The sequence below is a fragment of the Pipistrellus hanaki genome, assembly GCF_964339955.1.
Source record: "Pipistrellus hanaki genome assembly, chromosome: 1".
Taxonomy (NCBI): Eukaryota; Metazoa; Chordata; class Mammalia; order Chiroptera; family Vespertilionidae; genus Pipistrellus; species Pipistrellus hanaki.
Genome location: NC_140503.1, coordinates 183,008,097 through 183,035,178, shown reverse-complemented (window position 1 = coordinate 183,035,178; position 27,082 = coordinate 183,008,097). Strand labels below are relative to the sequence as shown.

Below are 27,082 nucleotides of genomic sequence, written 5' to 3'. Positions count from 1 at the left end.
GGTCTCAGGAGGCCCCCTCACAAGAGAGTAAATGCAGCATAAGAGAGTCTGCTGGACCCATGAACTGTGGCTTAGAACTATGGCTTAATCAGACTGCACACTTAACAAACCAGAATCACTCATCTTTTAATTCCTCTATCTTAGCATACTGTGTGTACACTCACTAAATCTTTGTGGTACAGATGATGAATAGGCTAAACCAAATGAATTCTATATAATAAGTAAAAGTGTATAGACTCTGTTCTGTCAGGAAAGATAAGTATAGATACAGATATAGATGATAGATGTAGATATAGACATAGACATAGATACAGAAACAAAGTATAGATACAGATATAGATGATAGACGTAGATATAGAAATCGACATAGACATAGACATAGACATAGACATAGACATAGACATAGACACAGAAACATAAAGTATAGATACAGATATAGATGATAGACATAGATATAGACATAGACATAGACACATGTATTCCTCTAAAGAAGTAAAATTCACATGCTACAATCTCACTAGCAGGAACTTACATCTATCCATGTTACTTTTTGCAGTGGCAAATAAAAGTAAGAAACATGCTGAAACCGGTTTGGCTCAGTGGACAGAGCATCAGCCTGCGGACTGAAAGGTCCCGGGTTCGATTCTGGTCAAGGGCATGTACATTGGTTGCGGGCACATCCCCAGTAGGGGGTGTGCAAGAGGCAGCTGATTAATGATTCTCTCTCATCGATGTTTCTCTCTATCCCTCTCTCCTCTTCTCTGTAAAAACCCAATAAAATATATAATTTTAAAAAAGTAAGAAACAGCTATATCTGCATGATTATTTGGGATAAAGGCAGAATAAAAAACGTTTTCTCATACAACTAGGATAATGGGGAGAGAATTCCTTTCCCACAATCTACTAAAAATCACTAGAGATTTCAATAAAGTCTCTTACATAATTTCATTTAACAAAAAAGTTATATTGCATATATTTTGTGCAATTTTTCACTTCTGGTGATACCAATTGGAAGCATGCAAGTATTAGAGATAGTTCTCTAAGAATAAAAAATAAAAAAGGTACATGAAAAACTGTGGTGAAAAGACAGTAATGAAAAGGCAGTTTTTAATTCTCTGAGATAGTTATCATGAAACTTAAGTATTTATCTCAGAAATGCAATATATTTATAAAACCCAAAGGCTAATAAAGGCAGACATTCTCCTAAAAGTCATAGAATTAATTGCTGAATAGCACAGGCACTTCTAAGCTCCCTCTGCAGATAACTCTCTACATATACATGACCACCACCAACCAGTGGCTAAGAGTTAGTGTCCTAAACAGTTTTGGAAACAACTCAAAATACAGTTTCACTTTCTCTAATTGTTATGTGATTTCTTCTGACAGTTCATATCTTGATTATTTATAATATCCAATTTTAATTATGGGGAGAGGTTAGTACTAATAAATACCAAATAAAAACACAGTTGTACTTCTAAGCGTAGATAAAGCATCTCCTCAAAAAGCAAAATGGAGCCCTGGCCTGTCTTGCTCAGTGGTTAGAGTATTAGCTCATGGACCAAAGGGTCATGGGTTCAATTCCCAGTCAAGCGCATGTTCTTTGGATGCAGGTTTGATCTCCAGCCCTGGTCAGGATGCATGTGGGAGGAAACCAGTTAATGTGTCTTTCTTACATCATTGTTTCTGTCTCTCCCCCTCCTCCCTCCCTTCCACTCTCTCTCTAAAAAATCAATGAGAAATATATCTTCAGATGAGGATTTAAAAAAAATAAAATAAAATGGAGAAAAACTGCATGGGAAGTCACTATCGCAAGGTCTCTCAAGATCTTTTTGCTTAGTCAAATACTAACTGATCATCACCATTGTAATTTTCACCAACAAAAACTGTTGGAGGCCTAATAAGTGCAAGGTATCATGTGCTGTGTTTAAATTATGAGGCAACAACCTCGGCCCTCGTGATTATTATGTAACTGGTGAGAGAAAAAACACAATAAGAATAATACATCAGTTTAACAGTAATTCACAAAAAGGCATTTGCAACCAGAGAGATGGGAAGGGACTCCCATTTAAGAAGACTTGTGATGGAGATTGGGTAAATGGAGGAGAGAAGAACTGTTAGTCACAGCAAGAGCAAAGCTCCAAAAGCAGAAAAGTTACAAGTATTTTAAGCAAAGGGGTCTGAACAGTCACTAAATGGTGTCCACGTTGTGAATAGCAATATTGTTTAAGCTGTGTAAGTGCCCTCACCAGCGTGGACATCCATTCCAGAACCAAGGCGGTGCAATCAGAGGCGGACCCAGAAACATTTGGGTATGAGTTTTGGTCCGGCCTTAGCAACCAACCGGCTTATTGGGTGACCTAGGCAAATAGCTCCTTATCCTTGTTTTCCAGAAAGGAAACATTTGGAGGGTCATTCTTTAAAGTTCCTTCAAGCTCTAAAATTCTATCATTCTTTTTTATTACTACCTTGTTTCCCCGAAAATAAGACAGTGTCTTATATTAATTTTTTCTCCCAAAGTTGCGCTAGGTCTTATTTTCAGGGGATGTCTTATCTTTCCATGCACTAGGTCTTATTTTCGGAGGATGTCTTATTTTCGGGGAAACACGGTAATAAAATCAATTATCCCCTTGTATGGGTTAATTGTCAGTTATACAAATCTATATAGGTCTAGAGCAGAACAGGTCCACAAATACACCAAGCTCCCTTTAACCTCAGGGCCTTTGCACATGTTGTTCCCTCTGTATCAAAAGGGCTTTCTCTGCCCACCATTGCTTATACACTAATGTTTCTCTATGTGGAGGTCTTCCCCAATCTCTCCTAATCTCTACCACCCCCCAAAACTACATAATCTAGACTTTTCTACCTAAGCTTCCTCCACTCACACAATTTGTTCTCTTTTTTAACTGTCCCTCAAGAAAAAAGTAACATATTTATCCTCATCAACAAACACTTTAATAGAAAATAATTACAGAAGTAGCTTCAAAGATTTCTAAGAATCCGCAGACCAGTAGTTCATGATGCAATAGAGAGAAATAAAACTCGGGTTGCAAAATTGATTATGTCAAATATATATAGTTATTTTCTAAAATAAAAATTGCAAGCCCAGCCAGCGTGGCTCAGAGGTTGAGTGTCAACCTATGAAACAGGAGGTCACGGTTCGGTTCAGGGCACATGCCCAGGTTGCGGGCCCAATCCCCAGTGTGGGGTGTGCAGGAGGCAGCCAATCAACAATTCTCTCTCATCATTGATATTTTTATCTCTCTCTCCCTCTCCTTTCCTCTCTGAAATCAACAAAAAAATATTTTTTAATTAAAACAAGTTATACACACTTCCAATTAAGGCAAGTTTCTTTCAAAATAGGCAGGTAGGAAAAGAGGGCGAAACACTATGTTTATTTCAACTATAATGCCATTTCCCAAGCATTCTGAGAATTGTTCTTTCACAACTGCCTTCCCGGCCTTCACAGCACAGTCCTTTGAATATAGTCAGTGGCAAAATTGCTAAATAAAACTTTGATGGAAATTTTACTTTTGGATATCACTAAAAATTGTTAAGAGCTAAGTCTTATGAATAAAATAAACTAGGTAATGTCATTTCTGAACAAAACACTGGTTTTTTTCTTACAGCCTTTTGTCTCTCTCATCATCATACAAATAAGCAATGAATAAAACAGAATTATCATAGCCAGATATAACACCTACAGTGTTTTTCAAAGTCTAAAATCTTTGTATTATTTCTAGTTTTAAGTAGAGCATGAGAACCAAATATATTCCTCATGAAGTATTTTATATGCCTAACAACTGTTTAACACAGAAAAATAACAAGTTAAACCCAAGGCAAGAGTCAAGATTGGAAAACAGGAATGGTGACTTTTACTCATTGTAGTGGATCAGGCTACAGTAAACAATTTCTTTGGTGAGATATTATGACCATCCTAATGACAACCATGAGAATGAGAGTAAGAGAACAGACTATAATAATTTTAAACCTGACTTCATGTTTGTGGAGTCTCAGACAATCGTTGACTATTCATGAGATAGCTGGCATTTTATAGCATGCAACAAACGACAGCATTTCTTCCTTACATTTCTTTTCTTCCTCTCACCACCGACATTTAAAAACTTTATGTCTTGACCAACTAAATGCAACAGGTGATGAAGGATTAGATCCTCAACTTGGCAAGGGAAGGAAGTTGAGAAATAGCTATGATGATATTAACAGAAAAATAAATGAAATTTTTGACTATAGACTACAGACTCAACAACAGTATTGTATCCGTGTTTAGAGTCTTGGTTTTGATCATTGTATTGCGATTATAAAAGAGAATGGTCTTGTTCTTATACAATACATAATGACCTATAAAGTTGATAAAAGGGGCAACATCTACAACATACTCTCAAATTGTTCAGAAAATAACATGGAGAGAGGGAGAGAGAGAGAGAGAAAGAGAGAGAGAGAGAGAGAGAGAGAGAGAGAGAGAGAGAGAGAGAGAGAGAGAGAAAGAGAATGATGGAGCAAACTGGACAAAACTATAAGCAAATTCATATATCTGAGTCCAGGTTACTTGAGAGTCTCTTCTATTCTTGCAACTTTTTCAAAAGTTTGAAACTACAGCAAAATAATAAGTTATTAAAAGATTTTTTTCAGGATCTGGATGGAAGGAATGGTACCCTCCCACCCACCCACCTTCTGTTTTAAGTAGGTTTCTGCTTCCTAGAGAGAAAAAACACATAGTAAAATGTTATGAAAATGAATAAATTGGTAAATTAAGATGATGGATCAGATCCTAGTAAATGATTAATAACAAGGAAGTTCAGATCCAGGACAGTAGATTAAGAAGGCAGATATGAATCAGAAGAAGAGGCATAAGAAAGGAAATTGAGACACAAGAGAGGAAGTGAATACTGCCTTATTTCAGAAACAAAGAAATTCAACTGCCTACAAGAAAATGAGTTTTCACCCTGGCCAAATAGCTCATTTGGTTAGAGTGTTGTCCAGATATGCCAAGGTTTCAGGTTCCATCCATGGTCAAGGCACATAAAAGAAGCAACCAATGAATGCATGGATACGTGGAACAAGTCGATGTTTCTCTCTCTCTCAAATCAATAAATTAAAAAATTTTAAATAATGAAAAATAATCTATACTAATAAAAGGGTAATATGCTAATTTAACCAGGAAACCTTCTGGGGGACCTTTCAGACAAAGCCATGGTGGGGGGCTGAGGCAGAGGCAGTTAGGGGTGATCAGGCCAGAAGGAGAGGGCAGATGAGTCTGGTAGGGGGGGGTAGTTGTGGGCAAGCAGGCCAGCAGGGGGGGCAATTGGGAGCAAGCAGGCTGGCAGGGGAGGGAGGGGCATTTAGGAGTGACCAGGTGACAAGGGGGGCACAGTTGGGGTTGACCAGGCTGGCAGGCAGAGTAGTTAGGGACAATCAGGCAGGCAGGCAGGTGAGCAGTTAGGAGCCAGATGTTCAACTGCTGGTCAGACATCCTCCAAGAGGTCATAGATTGGAGAGGATGCAGGCCAGGCTGAGGGACACAACCCCCCTCCCCCCATGCACAAATTTTGTGCACTGGGCCACTAGCTTAAATAATAAAAGAAAAAAATTCTGGGATAATATAGTTGAGAATTTTCATAGCCAAAAAAAGTTTCCTTGTACAATAAGCACTGTACTGCCTCCATTTAGTGTAAGAACTGTATCATTTTTTACAAACTACTGAACTATCTGGTAACCTAAAGTGTGATGCAAATGCTTCCAATTTCCCTATAGTAAACAAAAGAAACTTTTCCCACCCCACACCCATTCTCCAGAATCAGAGGAAGTGCTGAAAGATGCAAATCTTCAGGTACAAGTGTCCTGGAAACCTATGTTCCCACTGGGAGGTCCATGTAGTGTAAGGATACAACCAGGAGAGAAACATGTGATCATCCAGGACTTTAGGAGGCTCTTATCTCTATATCACAGTCTCCAGGCTCCCAGGGCTGGTCAAGAAAACCATCCTCTGACCCAGAAGACTCTATAGCACATGTGTCAAACACAAGGCCCGCGGGCCAAATCCAGCCCGCCAGGCCTTGCAATGTGGCCCGCACCGCGCTGTCATCACTGCACTCCGCTGTCAGTTTATGACATTGTCAGTTTATGACTGTTCAGTAAACCATTCGGCCCGCGATTTAGGCTGGATTTTAGATTTTGGCCCCTTCTCTGATTGAGTTCGACACCCCTACTCTATAGAAATAGGAGAGTTTCCCCAGGATATTTAAGAGACTTGTGTCATGTCATACTCGTAACTGATTGCTTCAACCATCCTGTCAGTTATCCTGGGTAAAAGACTAAAATTTTGCTGAGACCGGATTTGCTCAGTGGATAGAGCGTTGGCCTGCGGACTGAAGGGTCCCAGGTTTGATTCCGGTCAAGGGCACTTCCCCAGTGGGGGGTGTGCAAGAGGCAGCTGATCGATGTTTCTCTCTCATTGATGTTTCTAACTCTATCCCTCTCTCTTACTCTCTGTGAAAAATCAATAAAATATATATTTAATTTTTTTAAAAAAAAGACTAAAATTTCAAGCATCTCATTACAATGTTCAATTTCAGTACAGCTGGAATTAAATGATAAGGGATGCACTGGTGGCATTGTGGAAAAAGCACTGAACTTAGAGTCAGAATATCAAGGTTCAAATTCTGACTCTTCTACTTGCAGTGAGACCACCTTCCTGGTTATCATGGTTCGTTATGTACTAGGATGTTTAGGATGAACCTGCCCTGCCTGTGTCTAAGAGTATGGTCCCTCCATCTCTCCTTCCATCCAGCCAGCCCTCCTCCCGAGTACCCACTGTGCACTGATCCCTCACAAATGCAAAGATAAATAAGCTGTGGACCCTGCCCTCAAAGAGTTTAAAGTCCAATGAAGGATGCAGATATATAAATAGTCAGACAACCAAGATGCCATGATAAAAGTGTTTACAGGGCCCAGAGGGTTGAAGTGGGGTGTGGATTCTACCTTTAGTGGGAAAGAATAGGAAAGGCTTCAGAGGAGGTAGGGAGTGAGCTGAATCAGGAAAGATGACTGGCACATATACTTGCAATTGCCCTTTCACATGGTGCCTTTGTTACTACTGGTATTGATCCATCTACTTGGAGTGATATCCTTCTCTACCTTCCTGCCAGGCACTCAACAAATTTTTGGTGGCTAAAAGAGACAGTGGGTGGAGAGATAGATCCTGGCAGAAAGGTAGAGAAGGATATCACTCCAAGTAGACTGATCAATACCAGTATTAACAAAGGCAATGAGAAAAGGCAATTGCAGGTATATGGCTGAGGCCGGAAGAAGAGGGTTGGCAATTAGAAAGTTGCATTATGCACCTTGAATTCCAAGCTAAGGAGTTTTAACTTGATCCTAGAGAAGACACAAAGCTACAGGTTTAAACTATCTCTCTGAAGACTCTGTAAACAAAAGATAAATATTCAAGAGTGGAATCAGGTACAGCAGTAACCCACCTAAGAGAATAGGGTGGGGAGCCACTTTAAAGTTGTAACAAAGGGAAGGAGAATTCATGGGACCTGGTAATAGATGGGATGAGTGCTAGGGTTGAAGCAGAGATGACAAAGGAGGAGTTCAGAGTATAAAGAGATAGAAAATGTATATAAAAGTAATTTCTAAACTATACACTGAGTGGCCAGATTATTATTATCTCTGAATGCATAATAATCTGGCCACTCGGTGTACATCCAATAGAATAAAAGGCTAATATGCAAATTGCCCCCTCGACCAGAAGTTCGACCAGCAGGCAGGCCAGCCAACTGTCCATGTCCCCTCCCCCTGGCCAGGTTGACAGGATCCCACCCATTCATGAATTCATGCACTGGGCCTCTAATATATATATACACACACACACACACACACACACACACACTGAGTGGCCAGATTATTATGCATTCAAAGATCATAATAATCTGGCCATGCGGTGTATATACAAATTGAAGAGCATTGTTAACAGTGTCCAGGTAGATAGTGGCAGAGCCAGGACAAAAACCCTATCTAGTGTTAATGTTCTTCTATTGCAAAGAAATTTTTAAAAATTCATAACTGAAAGTAATAAAAATATACTTTTTTTAAATTCAACTCTACCTGTATTACAGAAAGATTTAACAGATTTTTTCCACTTTTTGGAGTATCAAGGTGGTTTCAAAGATAGGCTTTGAAGAAAACAGCCCTGTAATTCATTAGGTGTATGATCTTGTGCAAGTTTTTAAACTTTCTAAGCCTCACATCACTCATCTTTTAAATGAGGATACTAATAATACAATTTCATTGTTTTGAGGGGGAAAGTAATGCATGTGAAGTATTTAGCACAGTGCCTGACATACATTTGGTGCTCAAAAATTTTCATCAGTATTACTACTGATTTGCAAAAAAGAGTTAACATAGCTGGCCTACGAGACTACTATCTTGGGAAAGGCCTGCTTTTCAAGGGTTGGCCCTGGGCTTAAACTTGAACTCTGGGAGTGCCCTGCCATTCTGAGCACCCATCTGAATAGCTCACTGAGCCTAAACTATTTGTACAAACAATATGTTTAAGCTGAGCACCTGCTTTCCTTGTGGAGTCTTTAGTGTTGGTACATGCTAGGCAGAGGGCACCTATGTGATCAGCCTCCAATGAAAACCTTGGCTACTGAGTCTCTAACGAGCTTGCTGGTAAGAGACTCACAACTCGATGCCGGAGGGATTGTGCACACCCTTTGTGACTCCATGGAGAAAGAACTCTTACAAGCTTATGCCTGGTTTCCTCCTGACTTGTCCCATTTGCCTTTTGCTTTTGCTGATTTTGTTTTGACTCCCTTCACAGTAATAAACAAAAAAAGCTGTACCTGAGTGCAACTATATGCTGAGTGCCGTGAGTTCTCCTATCACATCATCTCACCTGGAGGTGGCCTTCGTGATCCGAGCAGGCTCCCTACTCCCAGACTTTATAAACCATTTGCCAGTATCCATACTGGAGCAGCATTAGAGAAAACACACCAACCAAATTAGCAGTACCTAAGTCCGGTTATAAAAAGTTCCTGATTTCTTAGCTAGCAATTGTTGATATAGAGATTTACTCACTACTTGAAAATTTTTTATTCCACATCGCAACATAGAGAAATCTTTCACCCCTTGTTTTCTCACCATTATTTAGTGGCCTTTTTCCTGGTTAACCCCCAGCCCTGTGCTCCCCTGGATTCCCTCGCAATACCACACAGAGCGTCCCTGGACGTGTCAGATCATCTGACCTACATTTAGTTCCCTGGGCAGAATGCAAGATCACTGATGAAACCCGCTTTGTTCTGCGTTATTATGAGTAAGATCAAACAACATAAATTGCCGGGAAGATCAATTACCAGTTCCTTAGAATATGCAGAAATGTGAGCTAATTGTGAGTAATAAGAACAAGGAGGGCACACCAAAGAGTGGCCGGTCACGGAAACTGAAATACAGGTTTTCCAATGTCAGAGTTGGAAGAAGGTTTGGCTTGCCTGCATTTCCACCACCCAGAACAGAATTTCTCAACACACTCCCAAAGACAATAAGCTGTGCTTAACAGGAAGAATTTCAATAAAAGCTTATTGCCATCATATTGGAGGAGCCTGCGGTCCAGAGAACCAAGAGAGGGCAGAGGTCTGTGCCACTTTATGATGAATTGATGCAGACACAGTTTCTACATGTTAAAGAAGACTTTGATATGTAATACAGTAACTTATGGGAAAGAGCCATGTATTCAATATACTTAATGAATTCCATAAGGATTTAATTTGTTTTCATTAACAGATTAATGTAGTAGGCTGATATGTAATGTTTACCCATATATACCAAACCCATAATTAATGAACTTATGAATAATTTATATCCACATCCTAAACTTTATCTTTCAAAACCAAATAACATTACCTTTACTTCATTATTAACTTCCTTAATCTAAAGCTTATTCCATAAAATGGGAGGAAGTATTACAAAGTAGTAACAACACAGAAATCAGCAAAGCACATTTTGGTTGTCTCCTACCTCTGCTCGACCTTCATAGTAGGTTAACATGGACTTCGTCAGCACAAAAAGTCTCTCTTTGTAGTTTAAGGGTGATGTCTTCTTTCTCTGCTGTGACCGTTTAATGAGAATCTCTTCTAGAATAGTGTTAAAACTCATCTCGGTCTTCTGATCACTCTTTCTCCTGCCATTGAAGATTCCAGTATTCTAAAAAAAAATGAGCAGTTGAAATAAAATGTGACATTTTAATTTTCCAAGGATGTTGTCATTTCAAATCACCAAAAGAGCCTTTATCCTCCCCTCACCCAGAGCCAATAAATGTTATTCTACACACCTGGACTGAGAATGCCAGGTCACAAAAGCTCAACCTCCATTCTACCTCCAGCCTCATTCTCTTCACCCATACCACCCAGCATTTTATAGAAAACCTAATCAAGGTTTGCCATGATGATGATCCTCTCCTTTGTACCTCCTTAGGCATCCCTTAACTTTCTGGCATGCTCTTCTGCTATTTGATTGCAAGAAAACAAACATCTCGGATGGAAAAGTACAATTCATCACCTGCATGGCTGATTTAAGCTTCTATTTGAATGCCCCAGGGTGTTGGTACACAAAATGGACAAGCACATAGATAAGGTAAATGTGTGAAGAAAGTGAATTACCACAGTGATGGCTATGGTTCAATCTCCAGCTCTGATAAGGATGCAATCTTGATCAAACACCCTAATCACCAGAGCCATGAGGATGTTCTCTCATGTCTATACTACTACAATCCACAGTTCTCTTCTCAACCACCAGAGAAAAGGAAACCCAGTCACAGCTAACCTACTCAGCCCATATTTGAAGTCCCACGTCCAGACTAAACCTTCTAATATTCAACAAAATATCTGAAAACTCAGGATACACAGAAAAGGCCTAAATATTCTTATTTGAGACAAGTTGAATTGGTGACAGCCATTTCTTCCCTTCCTTCACCACACCTTTATAAGACATCATTGTATATCAAACCATAAATGCAATGGAAGTGGGTGAAGCAGCAACCTATGAACCAGGAAGTCATGGTTCGATTCCCAGTCAAGAGTCAGCACATGCCCAGGTTGCGGGCTCAATCCCCAGTAGGGTTTGTGCAGGAAGCAGCTGATCAATGATTTGCTATTATCATTTCTATCTCTCTCTCTCTCCCTCTCCATTCCTCTCTGGAATAAAAACATATTAAGAAAGAAAGAAAGAAAGAAAGAAAGAGAGAGAGAGAGAGAGAGAGAGAGAGAGAGAGAGAGAGAGAGAGAGAGAGAGAGAGAGAGAGAGAAAGAAAGAAAGAAGAACATAAGGGTTTACTTGAGACCACAGCCAGAGATTTGACACTGAGTTAGCCACTAAGGAATTCCACCCAATCCCCATGCATAAAATCATGCACCGGGCCTCTGGTATATTAGAACAACCTAAGATTTTCTTCTTTGTTTTTCTTTTCTTTTAATCCTCATTGGCAGATATTTTTTCCATTGACTTCTGAGAGAGAGTAGAATTGAGGGGAAGAGACAGAGAAAGAGAAACATCAATATGAGACACATCCCACAGGCCCCAATCAGAGTGGGGAAGGAGCCTGCAACCAAGGAATGTGCCCTTGGCAGGGAATCAAACCCACAACCCTTCAGCCTGAGGGCCAATGCTTTAACCACAGAGCCAAACCAGCTAAGGCAAGAGTTTTTCTTTTTAATGTACATGTCCAGGACCCATATACTTTTAAATATATTTTTATTGATTTTTTTACAGAGAGGAAGGGAGAAGAGAGAGTTAGAAACATTGATGAGAGAGAAACATTGATCAGCTGCCTCCTACACACCCCACACTGGGGATGTGTCCACAACCAAGGTACATGCCCTTGTCCAGAATCGAACCTTGGACCTTTCAGTCCACAGGCCGACACTCTATCCACTGAGTCAAACCGGTTAGGGCGAGGACCCAGATATTTTTATTCAGCTGTTCTGGGGTGAGGCCCTGGGCATCATAATTTAATGTGCAAGCAGATTTGAGAGTCACTTCCTTAAAGAAAGAGCTTGAGGTCTGCCACTAACTCTTTATACCATTCTTGCTGTTTACAGCAGCCTCTGAGTCAATAGTTGGATAAAAGACCTATTAACCCATTAGCTAAACTAAGATGAAAAGTCAGAAAAAAACCTCTTGTTCCTTTTGCAGCTAAGTTGGTCTTCCTTATTCTAAATTAAAAATTTGGTGTTCTCTTTTCCTTTTTTCCCGCTGAGAAGCTGATGATCGGTAAATATCACATCCTTGGACATTATCTTTTCATCTTTGTGCAGCACATCTTCAACACAGGGTGAAAACAATTTACAAAAATTGACTGTAAGAGAAAAGCAAGCTATGCCCTGGAAAACAGGCCATATGCAAATTAGTTCCCAGCCCAGTGAGTAACATGATAGTTACCAAACGGAAAGCTTTTGGAAGTCCTGGAGGATAAGTGGGGTGTGGCTCATCTGCAGCTCTAGAGGCAAAAGGTCTCAACACCAGGGGCAGGTGATTCCACAAGCTTAAAAGTGGGTTTCATAGAAAGGACTGAAATTCAGAGTGGCAATCATCAAGGGCAATACAGGATGATGGAGAAAAATCCCAAAGGAAACTGGTTTCTAACCCAAAATTCTATAGTCAGCCAAACTAGCAATGCAGTGACAAGAGAATAAAGGCATCTTTCAAATATGCAAGACTTAAAAATTTTTACCTCCTATTCAGCCTTCTCAAAAAGCCACTTGAGCCAAAACCGGTTTGGCTCTGTGGATAGAGCATCGGCCTGTGGTCTGAAAGGTCCCAGGTTCGATTCTGGTCAAGGGCATGTACCCTGGTTGCGGGCACATCCCAGTGGGGGGTGTGCAAGAGGCAGCTGATCGATGATTCTCTCTCATCGATGTTTCTAACTCTCTATCCCTCTCTCTTCCTCTCTGTAAAAAATCAATAATATATATATATATCTATATATATCAATATATATATATATATATCAATATATCAATATATCAATATATATATATATATATATATATATATATATATATATATATTTTAAAGCCACTTGAGGATGTACTCTACCAATAGAAAGAAGTAAGCCACAAAATACATGGAAGACAGGAAACAGAGGTTCCAACACAAAAGAAAGGTAAAAAGAATCTCCCAGACAATGCTGAAGGGAAAACCTAAAATGACATTGAGCAGCAGGCCAACAGAGCAAATAGGCCAAATTAGATCAAGTTAGAGTTTTTTTCAGGATATGAGCCTAAAGGTATTGAGAGAAGATCTACAGTTAATCAGTGAAAACTTTGCCAACTTAAAAAAATAAAATAAACAATTCTCTAAAGAAGACAGGAATATTTTCCTGGTTTTTTTGTTTGTTTGTTTGTTTGTTTGTTTGTTTGTTTTTAAGTTTCAATAGACTTTTAGGGGAGGAGAGTAGAGAGCATATACCTTTCCATTGCCATCTTCCAATAATTTTCTGATTTTCAGAGGCAAACATTTTTATTTTTTTATTTGTTTGTACCGTCACTCTCTAAGTAACCTACTTATGTTGCTACTTCTTGGTTTTTCAATTTGAGGTATGCTCTAATGACTTCCTACTAGTACTGCGAAGGATCTAGGTCTTTCACAATGCACTCCCCACCCACACACAAGCACGCTTCCTGAACTCACTTATCCTTAATATATTTATATGAGTAGTAAGGTTACTATTTTTTGTTTACATTATTATGATGTTCTAGATCAGCGGTCACCACCAGTGGTCTGTGAGGTCCGAAAGGTTGGCGACTGCTATTCTAGATGTATTCCACAGAGCTGAACTCGGTAGAATACTGAGATTATTTTTCCTTTTCAGCAAAATTCTTTATTTTCCCTGGAATTGATTTATTTTATTTTTTATTTTTTATTTTTTATATTTGTAATTAAAGTGTTATTACAACACTGCCATACTCAGTTATTTACATATTGCCTGTAACTGCTTTCACACTACAATGGCAGCGGTACGTCGCTGCAACAAAGACCTTATGGTCTGGAAGGTCACTTGTTTTAACTATTTTTATTGTTAACACTATTAGAGATGTTCCCATTTCCCCCCTTTGCCTGCTCGCACCCAGCCCCCCCACCGCCCTTCCCTTCTGCTGGCCATCACCACCCTGTTGTCTGTATCTATGACAAGAAATAAGTGTGGCAAAGGTGTGAACAAAAAGGAACCCTTGTTCACTATTGGTGGGAATGTAAATTGGTGCAGCCACTATGGAAAATAGTATGGAGGTTCCTCAAAAAAAAGTAAGATTAGCATTCCCATATGATCCAGCAATCCCTCTCAAGTATACACTAGTATAGCTGAAAAACTTAAAAACACTAAGTTGAAAAAATTATGCAGCCCTATGTTCATTGCAGCATTATTTATAATAGCCAAGATATGGAAACAATCTAAGTGTCCATCAATGGATGAATGGATAAAGAAGATGTGGTATATGTACACAATGGAATATTATGCAGCCATAAAAAGAAAAAAATATTACCATTGCAATAGCAAGGATAGACATTGAGGGTATTAAGCTAAGTGAAATAAGTCAGACACAGGAAAAAAAATACCATATGATATAACTTTCATATGTGAGTTCTTTAAAAAAAAAAAAAAAAACAAGCTCATAGGCCGTGACAGGGATTAGAGGGTGGGCCAACTGGGTAAAGGAGATCAAAAGGTGCCAATTTCCAATAATAAAACAAATCAGTCCTGGGAATGTGATGTACAGCATGGTGATTGTAGTTGATAATACTAAACTATATATTTGAAAGTTAGTGAGAGTAAATCTTAATGTTAACTAGACTTATTGTGATCATTTTTCAATATATTCAAAAATCCAATCATCATGTTGCACAACTGAAACTAATAATGTTATATGTCAATTTACCTCAATCTTTAAAAAATTAAATTTTTAAGAAGTTTAGAAAAGATAACACTTTAGTCTTTGAACACCAATATTCTTTTTATTTTATTTTATTGTTTAAAGAATTGTAAACAGTACTACATATGTCTCCTTTTATTCCCCATTGACCTTCCCCCGGCCTTCCCTACCACCCCCCTCTGCCCCCACACATGCCCTCACTGTCCGCCTCCTTCCCCTGCCAGGTTATGCTTATATGCATGCATTCAAGTTCTTCAGTTGATCTCTTACCTCCCTTCCACAACCCTCCCCAGTCTTCTCGCTGTAGTTTGACAGTCTATTCGATGCTTCTCTGCCTCTGTATCTATTTTTGTTCATCAGTTTATAATGTTCTTTATCTATAAATGAGTAAGATCATGTGATATTTCTCTTTCTCTGAATGGCTTATTAGCATAATGCTCTCCAGTTCCATCCATGTTGTTGCAAATGGTAAGGATTCCTTCTTTTTTATAGCAATGTAGTAATCCATTGTGTAGATGTACCACAGTTTTCTAATCCACTCATCTGCTAATGGGTACTTAGGCTGTTTCCAAATCTTAGTTATTGTAAATTGTGCTGTGAACATAGGGATGCATATATCCTTTCTGATTGGTGTTTCTGGTTTCTTGGGATATAATCCTAGAAGTGGGTCACTGGGTCAAATGGGAATTCTATTTTTAATTTTTTGAGGAAATGCCATACTGTTCTCCACAGTGGCTGTACCAGTCTGCATTTCCATCAGCAGTGCACGAGGCTGCCTTTTTCTCGCATGCTCTCCAGCACTTGTTTGTTGATTTGTTGATGATAGCCATTCTGACATGTGTGAAATAGAATCTCATTGTTGTTTCGATTTGCATCTCTCAGATGATTAGTGACTTTGAGCATGTTTTCATATGTCTCTTTGCTTTCTGAATGTCCTCTTTCGAAAAGTATCTATTTAGGTCCTTTGATTGGATTGTTTATCTTCCTTTTGTTAAATTGAATGAGTTCTCTGTAAATTTTGGAGATTAAACCCTTATCGGAGATAACATTGGTAAATATTTCTCCCGTGCAGTGGGCTTTCTTATTGTTTTGTTGATGATATCTTTTGCTGTGCAGAAGCTTTTTATTTTGATGTAGTCCCATTTGTTTATTTTCTCCTTAGTCTCCATTGCCCTAGGGTCTGTATCATTAAAGATATTGCTACAACAATGTCTGCTATTTTGCTGCCTATGGCTTCTTCTAAGATTTTTATGGTTTTCCATCTTACATTTAAGTCCTTTATCCATTTTGAGTTTATTTTTGTGTACGGTGTATGTTGGTGGTCTAGTTTCAATTTTTTGCAACTATCTGTCCAGTTTTCCCAACACCATTTATTGAAGAGATTGTCTTGACTCCTTTGTAGGTTCTGGCCTCCTTTGTCAAATATTAATTGAGCATAATGACTTGTGTCAATTTCTGGGTTCTCTGTTCTGTTCCACTGTTCTGTATGTCTGTTCTTGGAGCACCAGTATTCTGAAGTAGATAATGGAAACTATCACAGTTTCATCCATGAGAAACCCAAGCCACCAAGAATTTATATTCCTGTCCAGTGTTGCAAATCTGAGTACAAGTCTAATGATTCTAGTTTCACAGTTTGGCAATTTTAACCAAAAGATCTTAGTACCTTCTTCACCATAAAGGGATAGCAGAAGCTCACGGCAACAGGCAGGGCAGCTCATGGTGGCTCACAGCTCACATGGGCAGGCAGTGGGCAGAAAACAGCAGCGAGCTCTGCTCACAGGATTTCATGCGCTGGGCCTCTAGTATAGTCGATATTATTGTAATAACTATGGATAGCAGATGGGTACCAGACTTACTGGGGTGATCACTTTATAAGTTATATAAATGTCTAACCACTGTGCTCTACTATTCCCTCAGATCAGTAGAGTTTAGTTAGAGCCCTCTGTTTCAGAATTTCTACTCCTACCTGAAACTAATATTACATGTCAATGGTAACTGAAAAATAAATGTTTGGTTTTTTTTAATATCTAGTAAAACCCTTACCTAAAGAGATGACAAAAGGCCAAAGTTACAGAGGCCAGCTGACTTCTCTTTCCTGGTAATGTACCCTGGATCCCAGCTCACTACCATATGGTGGGTGATTGGACTAACGGGGCAGGTGAACCTGGAAACAGACGGCGCAGTGCTGTGCGGAGAAGAGCTGTTCCATGTTGTCCGTGTGACACAGGGATACACACAGACAGCAGGTGCTCTTCAACACAGCGTGGGTCCCATACTGCAGTTCCCCTCTGTGGCCTTTGGCTGCCACTGGGGTTGGGAACCTCACCATTTACAAAGATGGAGAAAAAAATAGTAATAAATGGAGGGAAATGTTTTAGAAAATAAACCATGTGCAACACTTCCAAGAATCAACACATATACTTATTATACATGAGATCCATAGTTCAATGGTTCTAAAGAGAAGCAAAAGTTATCATAACATAAAAATGGTCATTTATCAACAGACCACCTAGGCCCCCAGGAAATATCCCTTTCATGTTACGAGGTTCTGCTTTGCTGGTCTTTCTCTCTCACTGAATGAGAGATGTAACAGTCAATGATACAGGTGCCAATGAACTAGGAAACACTCAAAAGATGAGGATCAAGACGTTAATGAGAGCGACACTGGAGAATTGCTGAGTCACACTAAAAAATAACACAACAGAAGTGTCAAAACAGAATACAGAATGATTTATAATCAAAATAGTAAGATACACACACGGTACAAAAGTCCTCTTTGCTCCCTTTTCCACCCCCCCCCCCCCCCACACACACACACACACACATCCATTCTCCCTTCCTGGACATATGGACTAGAGATGATATTTCCCAGCCTTCTCTGCAGTTAGGTATGGGCATCTAAGTTAAAACCTACTAAAGAACAAAATTCAATTGAATATGTTTAGGTATTTAATTGGCTTTATATAATGATTTATGCATTGGGCAGTATCCCATCTAGCAACCAGAAGGGCGCTCTAATGAACTGTACAAAATAGAAGGTTTTTAAGGCAAAAGGAAAGAAGGAAGGAAGGAAGGAAGGAAGGAAGGAAGGAAGGAAGGAAGGAAGGAAGGAAGGAAGGAAGGAAGGAAGGGAGGAAGGGAGGAAAGGAAAGGAAAGGAGGGAGGGAGGGAGGGAGGGAGGGAGGGAGGAAGGGAGGAAGGAAGGAAAGAAGGAAAGGAGGGAGGGAGGGAGGGAGGGAGGGAGGGAGGGAGGGAGGGAGGGAGGGAGGAAGGAAGGAAGGAAGGAAGGAAGGAAGGAAGGAAGGAAGGAAGGAAGGAAGGAAGGAAGGAAGGAAGGAAGGAACTGGAGGACTAAGAAATTAAGTGGAGTGTTCAGGCAAGGACAGCTTCCCTAAGGAGAATGCTGGGGTTTTATCAAACAGATCACCTCACCAGTGCTGATCAGGAGATTCCACTCCTGGGAGAGTCTGGAACTGCAGTTAAGCTAGTTACTGCATTTTGGTTTGGTGACCTAGCTTAAATTGTTTCTTTCCTCAACAAGCCTAAGGGGTATGTGCAGAAGTGAGATATGGATCGTCTTCAATTTAAAGACAAGTGACCTCCCCTGGGTTTAGAGCATTCTCCGCTTTCCCACCAGCTGGAAAGTGCGGAGGGCAAACCCAGCTTTCCCTACGTGTTCCAGGTGTGAAGGAAAAGAGCCACATGCTGACCTGTCAAGCTCAGGAGAGGCCTGCGTGGCAGTCTTGCAAACTCAGAGACCTAAAATAACCACAAAAGATGGTTTGAAAATTAAATATCTAACTACACACAGGTTATAGTGGGTAGTCATGTTCTAGGCCGATATCTCACCTGACAAAGATCAATTTAGATCTTCTTTACTGAGCCCATTGGCCTTCCTGCCTCTAAGATAACATATCTATGAGATGTCTGGGTAACTTGTAACTTCCCTTTTTCCGGAGCCATGGAGCACAACCAATTGTGGTGGGTGCCAGGACAGATGCCTCAAATTCCTTCGTTATCATGTTAATTGTTCCTGCACTTCTGCCATTTTACTTTTTATCCAATCCCAGGGGTTTCCCACTGCTTTGCTTTATCCCACCTCCTTACTCCATCACCAATGAATTTCAGGTAACCCACCTATGTCCCTTTTTTGATTGCAATGTATAAATAGAAATGTAACCCGCCATTCTTTGGAGCATTATCTCAATCCATTGAGGTTCTGCTTCACGACAGTTTGGCTCAAATAAACTCACTAAAATTCTTTACAGATTTCAATGGTTTTTGTGTTGGGTTTTCTTTTCCGTTAACACTATACATTCCAGGCAACAGCCAAAGGAGCCAAAGGAGGAATGAAATGGAACTGGAACCTGGTCTTTGAATGATTTCATGGAGCAGAGCGGCCCCTCCCTCCAGCCTAGACATTGTAAGAAATAAACACACTTCTACCTTATTTTTGAAATTACACATAATTGTTCTTTGTTATGGTGGTTTACCCTTTATTCTACCTAGTAGACACACCCATGCAAAAACTGATTAAGCTTTCTACTGCTTTTGAAAAAAAAAAATGGCCCTCTTTAGATTGTGCTGACAAATTCAAATGAAGTGAAGGAAGTAAAAGTTTATCATGCATTTTCATCAGAAAAAAACTATCTCAAGAAAACAATTAGTACTTGATTCACTCTTTGTTCTAAGAGTTAGCAAGCATAATCTAAGTGGTGCCATATATGAGATAAAATAAACATGTTAAAAGTCTGAATCATACTGGGCTTTTTCTTTTCTTTTACTGCTTGCTATGATATTTAAGTGGATTCACTTTAAGTGACAATATTCTGGCACTAATCCTCTCCAGATGCGGGAATTTCTGACATAAAACAAATACTTCTCTTTTTGCTTCATGCTATTTCAAAGGGAAACAATAACCATTGAAAATAGGCATAAATAGCAAGTATCCCAAGTGAGTACCTTTTACTTGAAGAAAACATAAGAATAAAGAAATTTGGAAATTGTATGTAAAATAATCAAATGCCTATATGTGTTCCTTGACTGCAGCATTCGAAGTGGTTTTTAATGAGGAACATATGTCTATGTCAATGTATTTTTTCCCTTATGGTTTTTAAAATAGGAATAGAGAATCCAAGGCATTATTGTATTCAACTGTTTTTACAAGAATGAGAAAGCTTTTTAACAAAATAGTTCAAGAACAAAAAGAATGACTGAGGAGGATTCAATGAAATTTAAAAGTCCTGAGACAACTCAACTAGCTGAAATGTGTGATGAGACACTATGGCAACACTAACTGGATATTAATAACATTATGGTTTTTGTAACATTGGTTTCCTAATATTAAGATTTGATAAAATCAAGATAGTGTTGAGCCCTGGCTGGTTTGCTCAGTGATTAGAGCATTGGCCTGTGGACCTAAGAGTGGCAGGTTCAATTCCAGGTCAAGGGCATGTACCTTGATGGCAGGTTCCCCAGCCCCAGTAGGGGTGCAAGCTGTAGGCAACCAACCTATGTGTTTCTCTTACATCGATTTCTCTCTCTCTCTCTGTCTCTCTCTCTCTCTCTCTGTCTCTCTCTGTCTCTCTGTCTGTCTCTCTCTCTCTCCTTCCACTCTCTCTAGAAATCAATGGAAAAAAATATCCTCAGATAAAGATTTTTTTTAAAAAGATTGTGTTATGCCTTAGTTGGTTTGGCTCAGTAGCTAGAGTGTCAGCCTGAGGACTGAAGGGTCCCAGGTTCAATTCTGATCAAGGGCACATGCCCAGGTTGCTGGCTCCATCCCCAGTAGGGGGTGTGCAGGAAGCAACCAATCAATGATTCTCTCTCATCATTAATGTTTCTATCTCTCTCTTTCTCTCCCTGCCTCTCTGAAATCAATAAGAAAATATTTTTTTTTTTTTAAAGATAGTGTTGGGTTGTTTTAGAGTTTTTTGGGTGTGATAATAGTATTGTGTATTTTTTTAAGAATCTTCTTTTGCAGCTACATACTGAAAATTTTAGAGGTACAATAATACCTGTGATTTGCTTCATAATTTGGTAAGGGGTAGGTGGGTGTACAGACAAAATAAAATTGTTCTTGAGTTGATAACTAGTGAAGCTAAGAGGTAGATACAGGGGTTCATTATACTACTGTTCACGAAAACAAAACAAAACTGAAACCTGTAAAGAATTTTTGTGAGTTTATTTCAGCCAAACTGTCAACATATGCCAGGAAGCGCAACCTCAATGGATTGAGATAATGCTCCAAAGAATGGCGGGTTACATTTCTATTTATACATTGCAATCAAAGGAGGGAGATAGGTGGGTTACATGAAATTCATTGGTGATGGATTAAGGAGGTAGAAGAAAGCAAAGCGGTGGGAAACCCCTGGGATTGGATAAAAAGTAAAATGATGGACACTTAGGTGGGTGCAGGAACAATAAACATGATAAAGAAGGAATTTGAGGCATCTGTCCTGGGCCCACCACATTTGGTTGTGCCCCAGGGGCTCCAGAAAAAGGGAAGTTACAAGTAACCCAGACATCTCATAGATATGTTATCTTAGAGGCAGGAAGGCCAATGGGCTCAGTAAAGATCTGCCAAAACTGGTTTGGGGTTTGGCTCAATGGATAGAGCGTCAGTCCATGGACTGAAAGGTCCAGGGTTCGATTCTGGTCAGGGGCATGTACCTTGATTGTGGGCACAGCCCCAGTGGGGGTGTGCAGGAGGCGGCTGATCGATGTTTCTCTCTCATCCATGTTTCTCTCTATCCCTCTCTCTTCCTCTCGTAAAAAATCAATAAAATATATTAAAAAGCCGAAACCGGTTTGGCTCAATGGATAGAGCGTCGGCTTGGGGACTGAAGGGTCCTGGGTTCGATTCCAGTCAAGGGCATGTACCTTGGTTGCGGGCACATCCCCAGTAGGGGGTGTGCAAGAGGCAGCTGATCGATGACTCTCTCCCATCAATGTTTCTAACTCTCTATCTCTCTCCCTTCCTCTCTGTACAAAATCAATAAAATATGTTTAAAAAAAAAAAAAATATATATATATATATATATATATATATATACACACACACACACATATATATATATATATATATATATATATATATATATATATATATATTTAAAGAAAAAGAAGAAGAAGGTCTAAGTTGATCGTTGTCAGGTGAAATATCGGTCTAGGACACGACTACCCACTATAACCTGTGTGTAGTTAGATATTTAATTTTCAAACCATCTTTTGTGGTTATGTTAGGTCTCTGAGTTTGCAAGACTGCCACGCAGGCCTCCCCTGAGCTTGTCAGGTAAGCTGTGGCTCTTTTCCTTCACACTACCCTATTTTTGTTTGAAATTTTCCATAACAAAAAATTTTTAAATATGTTGAAGAGCTTTCCTTTAAATGGTTTTCCATGCCCCTGTCATCCAACACTTTAGCACTGAGAATAGAATAAGTCGAAAGGAGAAGGACAAGGAGAAAGGGAACCAAGGCAGACAAGTGAAAGTAAATAAAGGTGGGTGAGCTCTCCTTTATAAGAATGTCTTCCTCGCCCTAACCGGTTTGGCTCAGTGGATAGAGTGTCAGCCTGCAGACTGAAGGGTCCCGGTTTCGATTCCGGTCAAGGGCACGTACCTTGGTTGCAGGCACATTCCCAGTAGGGGGTGTGCAAGAGGCAGCTGATCGATGTTTCTCTCTCATCAAAGGTAACCAGCATAACTGAAATCACAGAGCATACGAAAACAAGAAGGCAAATTTGACCAGAAAAATAGTTAACCTTACTTCTAAGGCTGGTGGAGCTCAGTTATTAAAGAGCTGTTATATACGTGATCTCTAAGAGGGAAACAAACAAACTGACAAAAATACTAAGTCCATAGAAAACCTTCTCATATATCACTTAAAATAAATAAAAATTACAAACTACATTCAAAAAGTATCAGGGATATAAAGCAAATAAAAATGTGTGGCTCCTGCCTAGTTCTTTTGGACTCTCACGCTTAAAGCCCAGCAACCAGAGTGAGGGAAGCTTGCGCCAAATGGAAAAGCCACATGCAGGTGTACCAGTGGAGAATTCCAGCTGAACTCAGCTTTCAAGTCACCCCAGCCTAGGAGCCAGACATATAAAGGGAGAAAACTTTCAGGGGATTCTAAGTTGTCTGAGTCACACCCAGCTATCAAGATTTCAAAGATAAGAGCACAAACATTGTGGAGTCGACATCTTGTGCTGTCCAATCCTTATAGATTCTACTAGAGGTCCAGTACATGAAATTTGTGGATGGGAGGTGGGGAGGGGAGGTGTAAGAGTCCCCTCAGCCCAGCCTGCACCCTCTCCAATCAATTCAAGACCCCTTGAGGGATGTCCGACTGCTGGTTTAGGCCCGATATCCCTCTAACAATCGGCAGTAGGATATCCCTCTCACTATCCTGGACCACTGGCTCCTAATCACTCACCTGCCTACCTGCCTGGTCACCCCTAACAACCCCCCCGCCCCCACTGCTGGCCTGACTGTCCCTCACTGCCCCCCCTGCCAGCCTGGTTGCCCCTAACTGCCCCTCATTGCCAGCCAATTCGCCCCCAACTACCCCATCTCTGCTGACCTGGTTGCTCCTAGCTGCTCCCCCCCACCAGCCTGGTCACCCCTATTCCTCTACCTGCCAGCCTGGTCACCTCTTACTGCCACCTCCTGCAGGCCTGGTCATCCCACACAGCCTGCTGTTCAGTCGTTTGGTCATCCCTCACTAAACACCCCCCCGCCCCTTGCTGGCCTGGTTGTAGGCAGCCATCTTGTGAGGGTATGAGGGTCAATTTGCACATTACCTCTTTATTACATAGGATGAGTATGATAAAATGGTGGTTGCTGTTGTATGCCTTTACGTGGAGGGTGGTTTGTTATGTAGTAATAGATAACTGAGACATATGATACTATATAATTTTGTTGTTGTTGCTGTTGTTTGTATTTTTTTACATAAAGATTGTTAAATTTATTGGGGTAACATTGGTTTACAGGATTATATAGGTTTCAAATGTACATTTCTATGATACGTGATCTGCATATTGTATTGTGTGCCTACCACTCAAAGTCAAATCATCTTTAGTCACTTTATACCTGGTCCCTTTTATCTTTTATTACCTCCCCCCCTACCTTGATAACCACCATACGTACCCACGGTACAAAACACATATCCCAGGACGGTTGATAAATATAGTTATTAAATACCACCAAATGTACACTTGAACTTACACAAAATACATTTTTTTTTTATATTTTATTGATTTTTTTTACCAAGAGGAGGAGAGAGGGACAGAGAGCTAGAAATGTCGATGAGAGAGAATCATCAACCAGCTGCCTCTTGCACACCCCCTACCGGGGATGTGCCCGCAACCAATGTACATGCCCTTGACCGGAATCGAACCTGGGACCTTTCAGTCCACAGACCGATGCTCTACCACTGAGCCAAACCAGTTTTGGCACAAAATACATTTTAAATTGCCATTTAATACATTTGCTTTACATTACCCTTTAAAATTGAAGTTTCACTGGCTTTAAAAACACAAAAAAAGCAAAATTTCTATCACTTTGCTGAAATCCTAGAATGCGAACCTTGTCTAGGATCTACTGAACTACATTAGCCAACCATCCTAAAGTCTGCTAGTCTATGCAAAAAAAGTGATATTACCTGCCTTGCTGGGTGAAATTGGTACTTTATATTTATCAAAACATCAAGTCATACTGGTATAAAACCTGAACAAGGAAGTGGCACATTAATTCATACTCCCTTCTTAGCTCTGCTCAGAACCTGCCCAACTTGCTATCCATATCAAAAATCTAAGAAACTGAATTCACCAGTTTCACCATCATCATAAGAAACACTGAGCACCACCTACAGAGCAGAATGATTCCAAAACGGTACCTTCTCCACAATAGTAGCTGAGTGATAAGCCTAACACAGTGGCACTCAACCTGCCCAGTGTGACAACAAAACTCAGATATGTCCCAGTCCTGGCTGTGGCTGAAACTGTCCAAATGGTGGACATATCCTTTCATTACAAAATTAGAAATAAAATATAGAATGCAAATTTCTCTGAAGTAAGTAATATACAGACTGGTTTATTTTTAAATTCTCAATCCCATCGTCTCTTGCCATCTCAAACCTGGCTGGCCTACTGTTTCCCCCTCTCTTTGATGCCCCTGATCCCTCTATTGGGTCATCCCCTTTGGCAGAGTAGCATCACTTACGTGCCCGGTCATAAACCATTCCCCTGACCTACATTCACCTCCAAATATCAAGTCACTTCTGTTTCCCTTTGCAGCACCAGCTCTTAAAAAATGGAATTAGGATTGCTATCCCTACTTCTCATCATGTGCTTTCCTCCAAACCCTCCAGTTGGAGTTCTATCTCCAGCATTCCACTATGACCGTATTTGTCGAAGTCACCAAGGACCTCCTTCTTACCAAACCCATTGATTGTTTCTCTGTTATTTTACTTGACCTCAGTTCTTTTTTTTTTTATTTTTATTTTTTTTTACCTGTTCTTATCTGACTTAACACAACTGACCATCCCTCTCTTTGAAATGCGTAACTTTTCTAAGTTCTCTGTGACACCAAGTTTCATGGATTTTTCTCTGATCTCAGAGGCTGTATCTTACGTTCTCAGTCCCATTTATTGGCTTCTATTTTTTTCTGCTTTACTTATAAACACGGGTGTGTACCAAGGCTCTATCCTGGGCTTGTTTTGCTTCTTCATTTATATATTCCTCTCAGGAATGACCTCGTCCAATTCCATGGTATGAAATACCATCTGAAATCTACATTTTTAGCCCTGTCCCCAAGAACTTCAGATTTATATATCCAATTGTAAACCAAGCATCTTTATTTAAATCTCAACAGGTATCTCAAACATAAAATGGCTGAAACACAACTCTAGATACTCCCCTAAAACTGGTTCTTTACCTACTCTTTACCATCTGAGCAAATGATCTGACCACCTCTCCACTGCTCAGCCAACATTTTTTTTTTAAATATATTTTATTGATTTTTACAGAGAGGAAGGGAGAGAGATAGTTAGAAACATCGATGAGAGAGAGTCATCAATCAGCTGCCTCTTGCACACCCCCTACTGGGGATATGCCCGCAACCAAGGTACATGCCCTTAACCGGAATCGAACCCGGGACCTTTCAGTCCCCAAGCCGACGCTCTATCCATTGAGCCAAACCAGTTTCGGCATCAGCCAACATTTTAAGAGTTACCTTTGATTTATTCCTCTCTTTCATACTTCAAATCTAATCCATCAGCACATTCTTTGGACTGTACCTCCAAAATATTATAACCCTTCACTCTTCTCCCATTACACAATAGATTGATTGTACTACTGGCCCTGTGTCTTTTCACATCGCTTTATTCCTGTCCTTGAGCAATGCCCTTCCACAATAACTGTGGGTAAACCATGTCACTTTCTTGGTCCAATGGGATAGCAGCAAACTTAACACAAGTTAAGGCTTAAAAATCTGCCTGCTTGTTTGTACTTTTTCTCTTACTTTTTTTGTGATTACCATGAGTTTATGACCCGGCTAGCCTATTAGAGAGATGTAACATAAACACAGAGGAGAGCAGAGTTGTCCCAGCCATCTTAGCTGAGGTCATTCTAGACAGTCAACAGCTATCTGGCCCCCCCAAATACATCAGAAACCCCAGCAACATCACAGAGCTGCCTACCTGACCTACATTTGATTAGAGACTCATGGGCAAGACCAGTCACAATCAGCTGAGCCTGGTACAGATCAGCAGAACTACCCAGACGTCCCATTAACTGATGAACAAAAACAAATCCTTATGTCTATACACCACTGAGTTTCTGGGGATGTTTGTTACTTGTCATTACTGGGGCAATTAATTGACATAGCCACCATCATCCCTAGTCAGGACTATTGCAATATCCTCCTAAGAGGGCTCACTATTTCTTTCTTCATCTTCTTATAATCCTCTCTCCATTTCATCAATCAACACAACCTTATAAAAGCATAAGTCAGTTCATGTCCTAAGTCCTCCAATGGTTTCCTTGCACCTAGACTAAAACCCAATTTTTGTAACCTAGCATAACACCTGCTGGTATTGTGATGTATTTATTTTTGTTTTTAAGAGTTCTTCTTTTGGAG

The 27,082-nt window shown here is 40.0% G+C and overlaps 1 protein-coding gene across 2 annotated transcripts in view; it reads right to left on the bottom strand.

The window, feature by feature from the left end:
- TEC (tec protein tyrosine kinase) overlaps positions 1 to 27,082 on the bottom strand; it is a 112,987-nt gene that overhangs the window by 72,424 nt on the left and 13,481 nt on the right. For both annotated transcript variants that reach the window (XM_084899978.1, XM_084899977.1), the window contains exon 2: positions 10,036 to 10,221. In XM_084899978.1, the coding sequence (XP_084756104.1) occupies positions 10,036 to 10,173 (138 nt within the window). In that variant the 5' untranslated portion in view covers positions 10,174 to 10,221. The remainder of the gene's footprint in view (positions 1 to 10,035; positions 10,222 to 27,082) is intronic.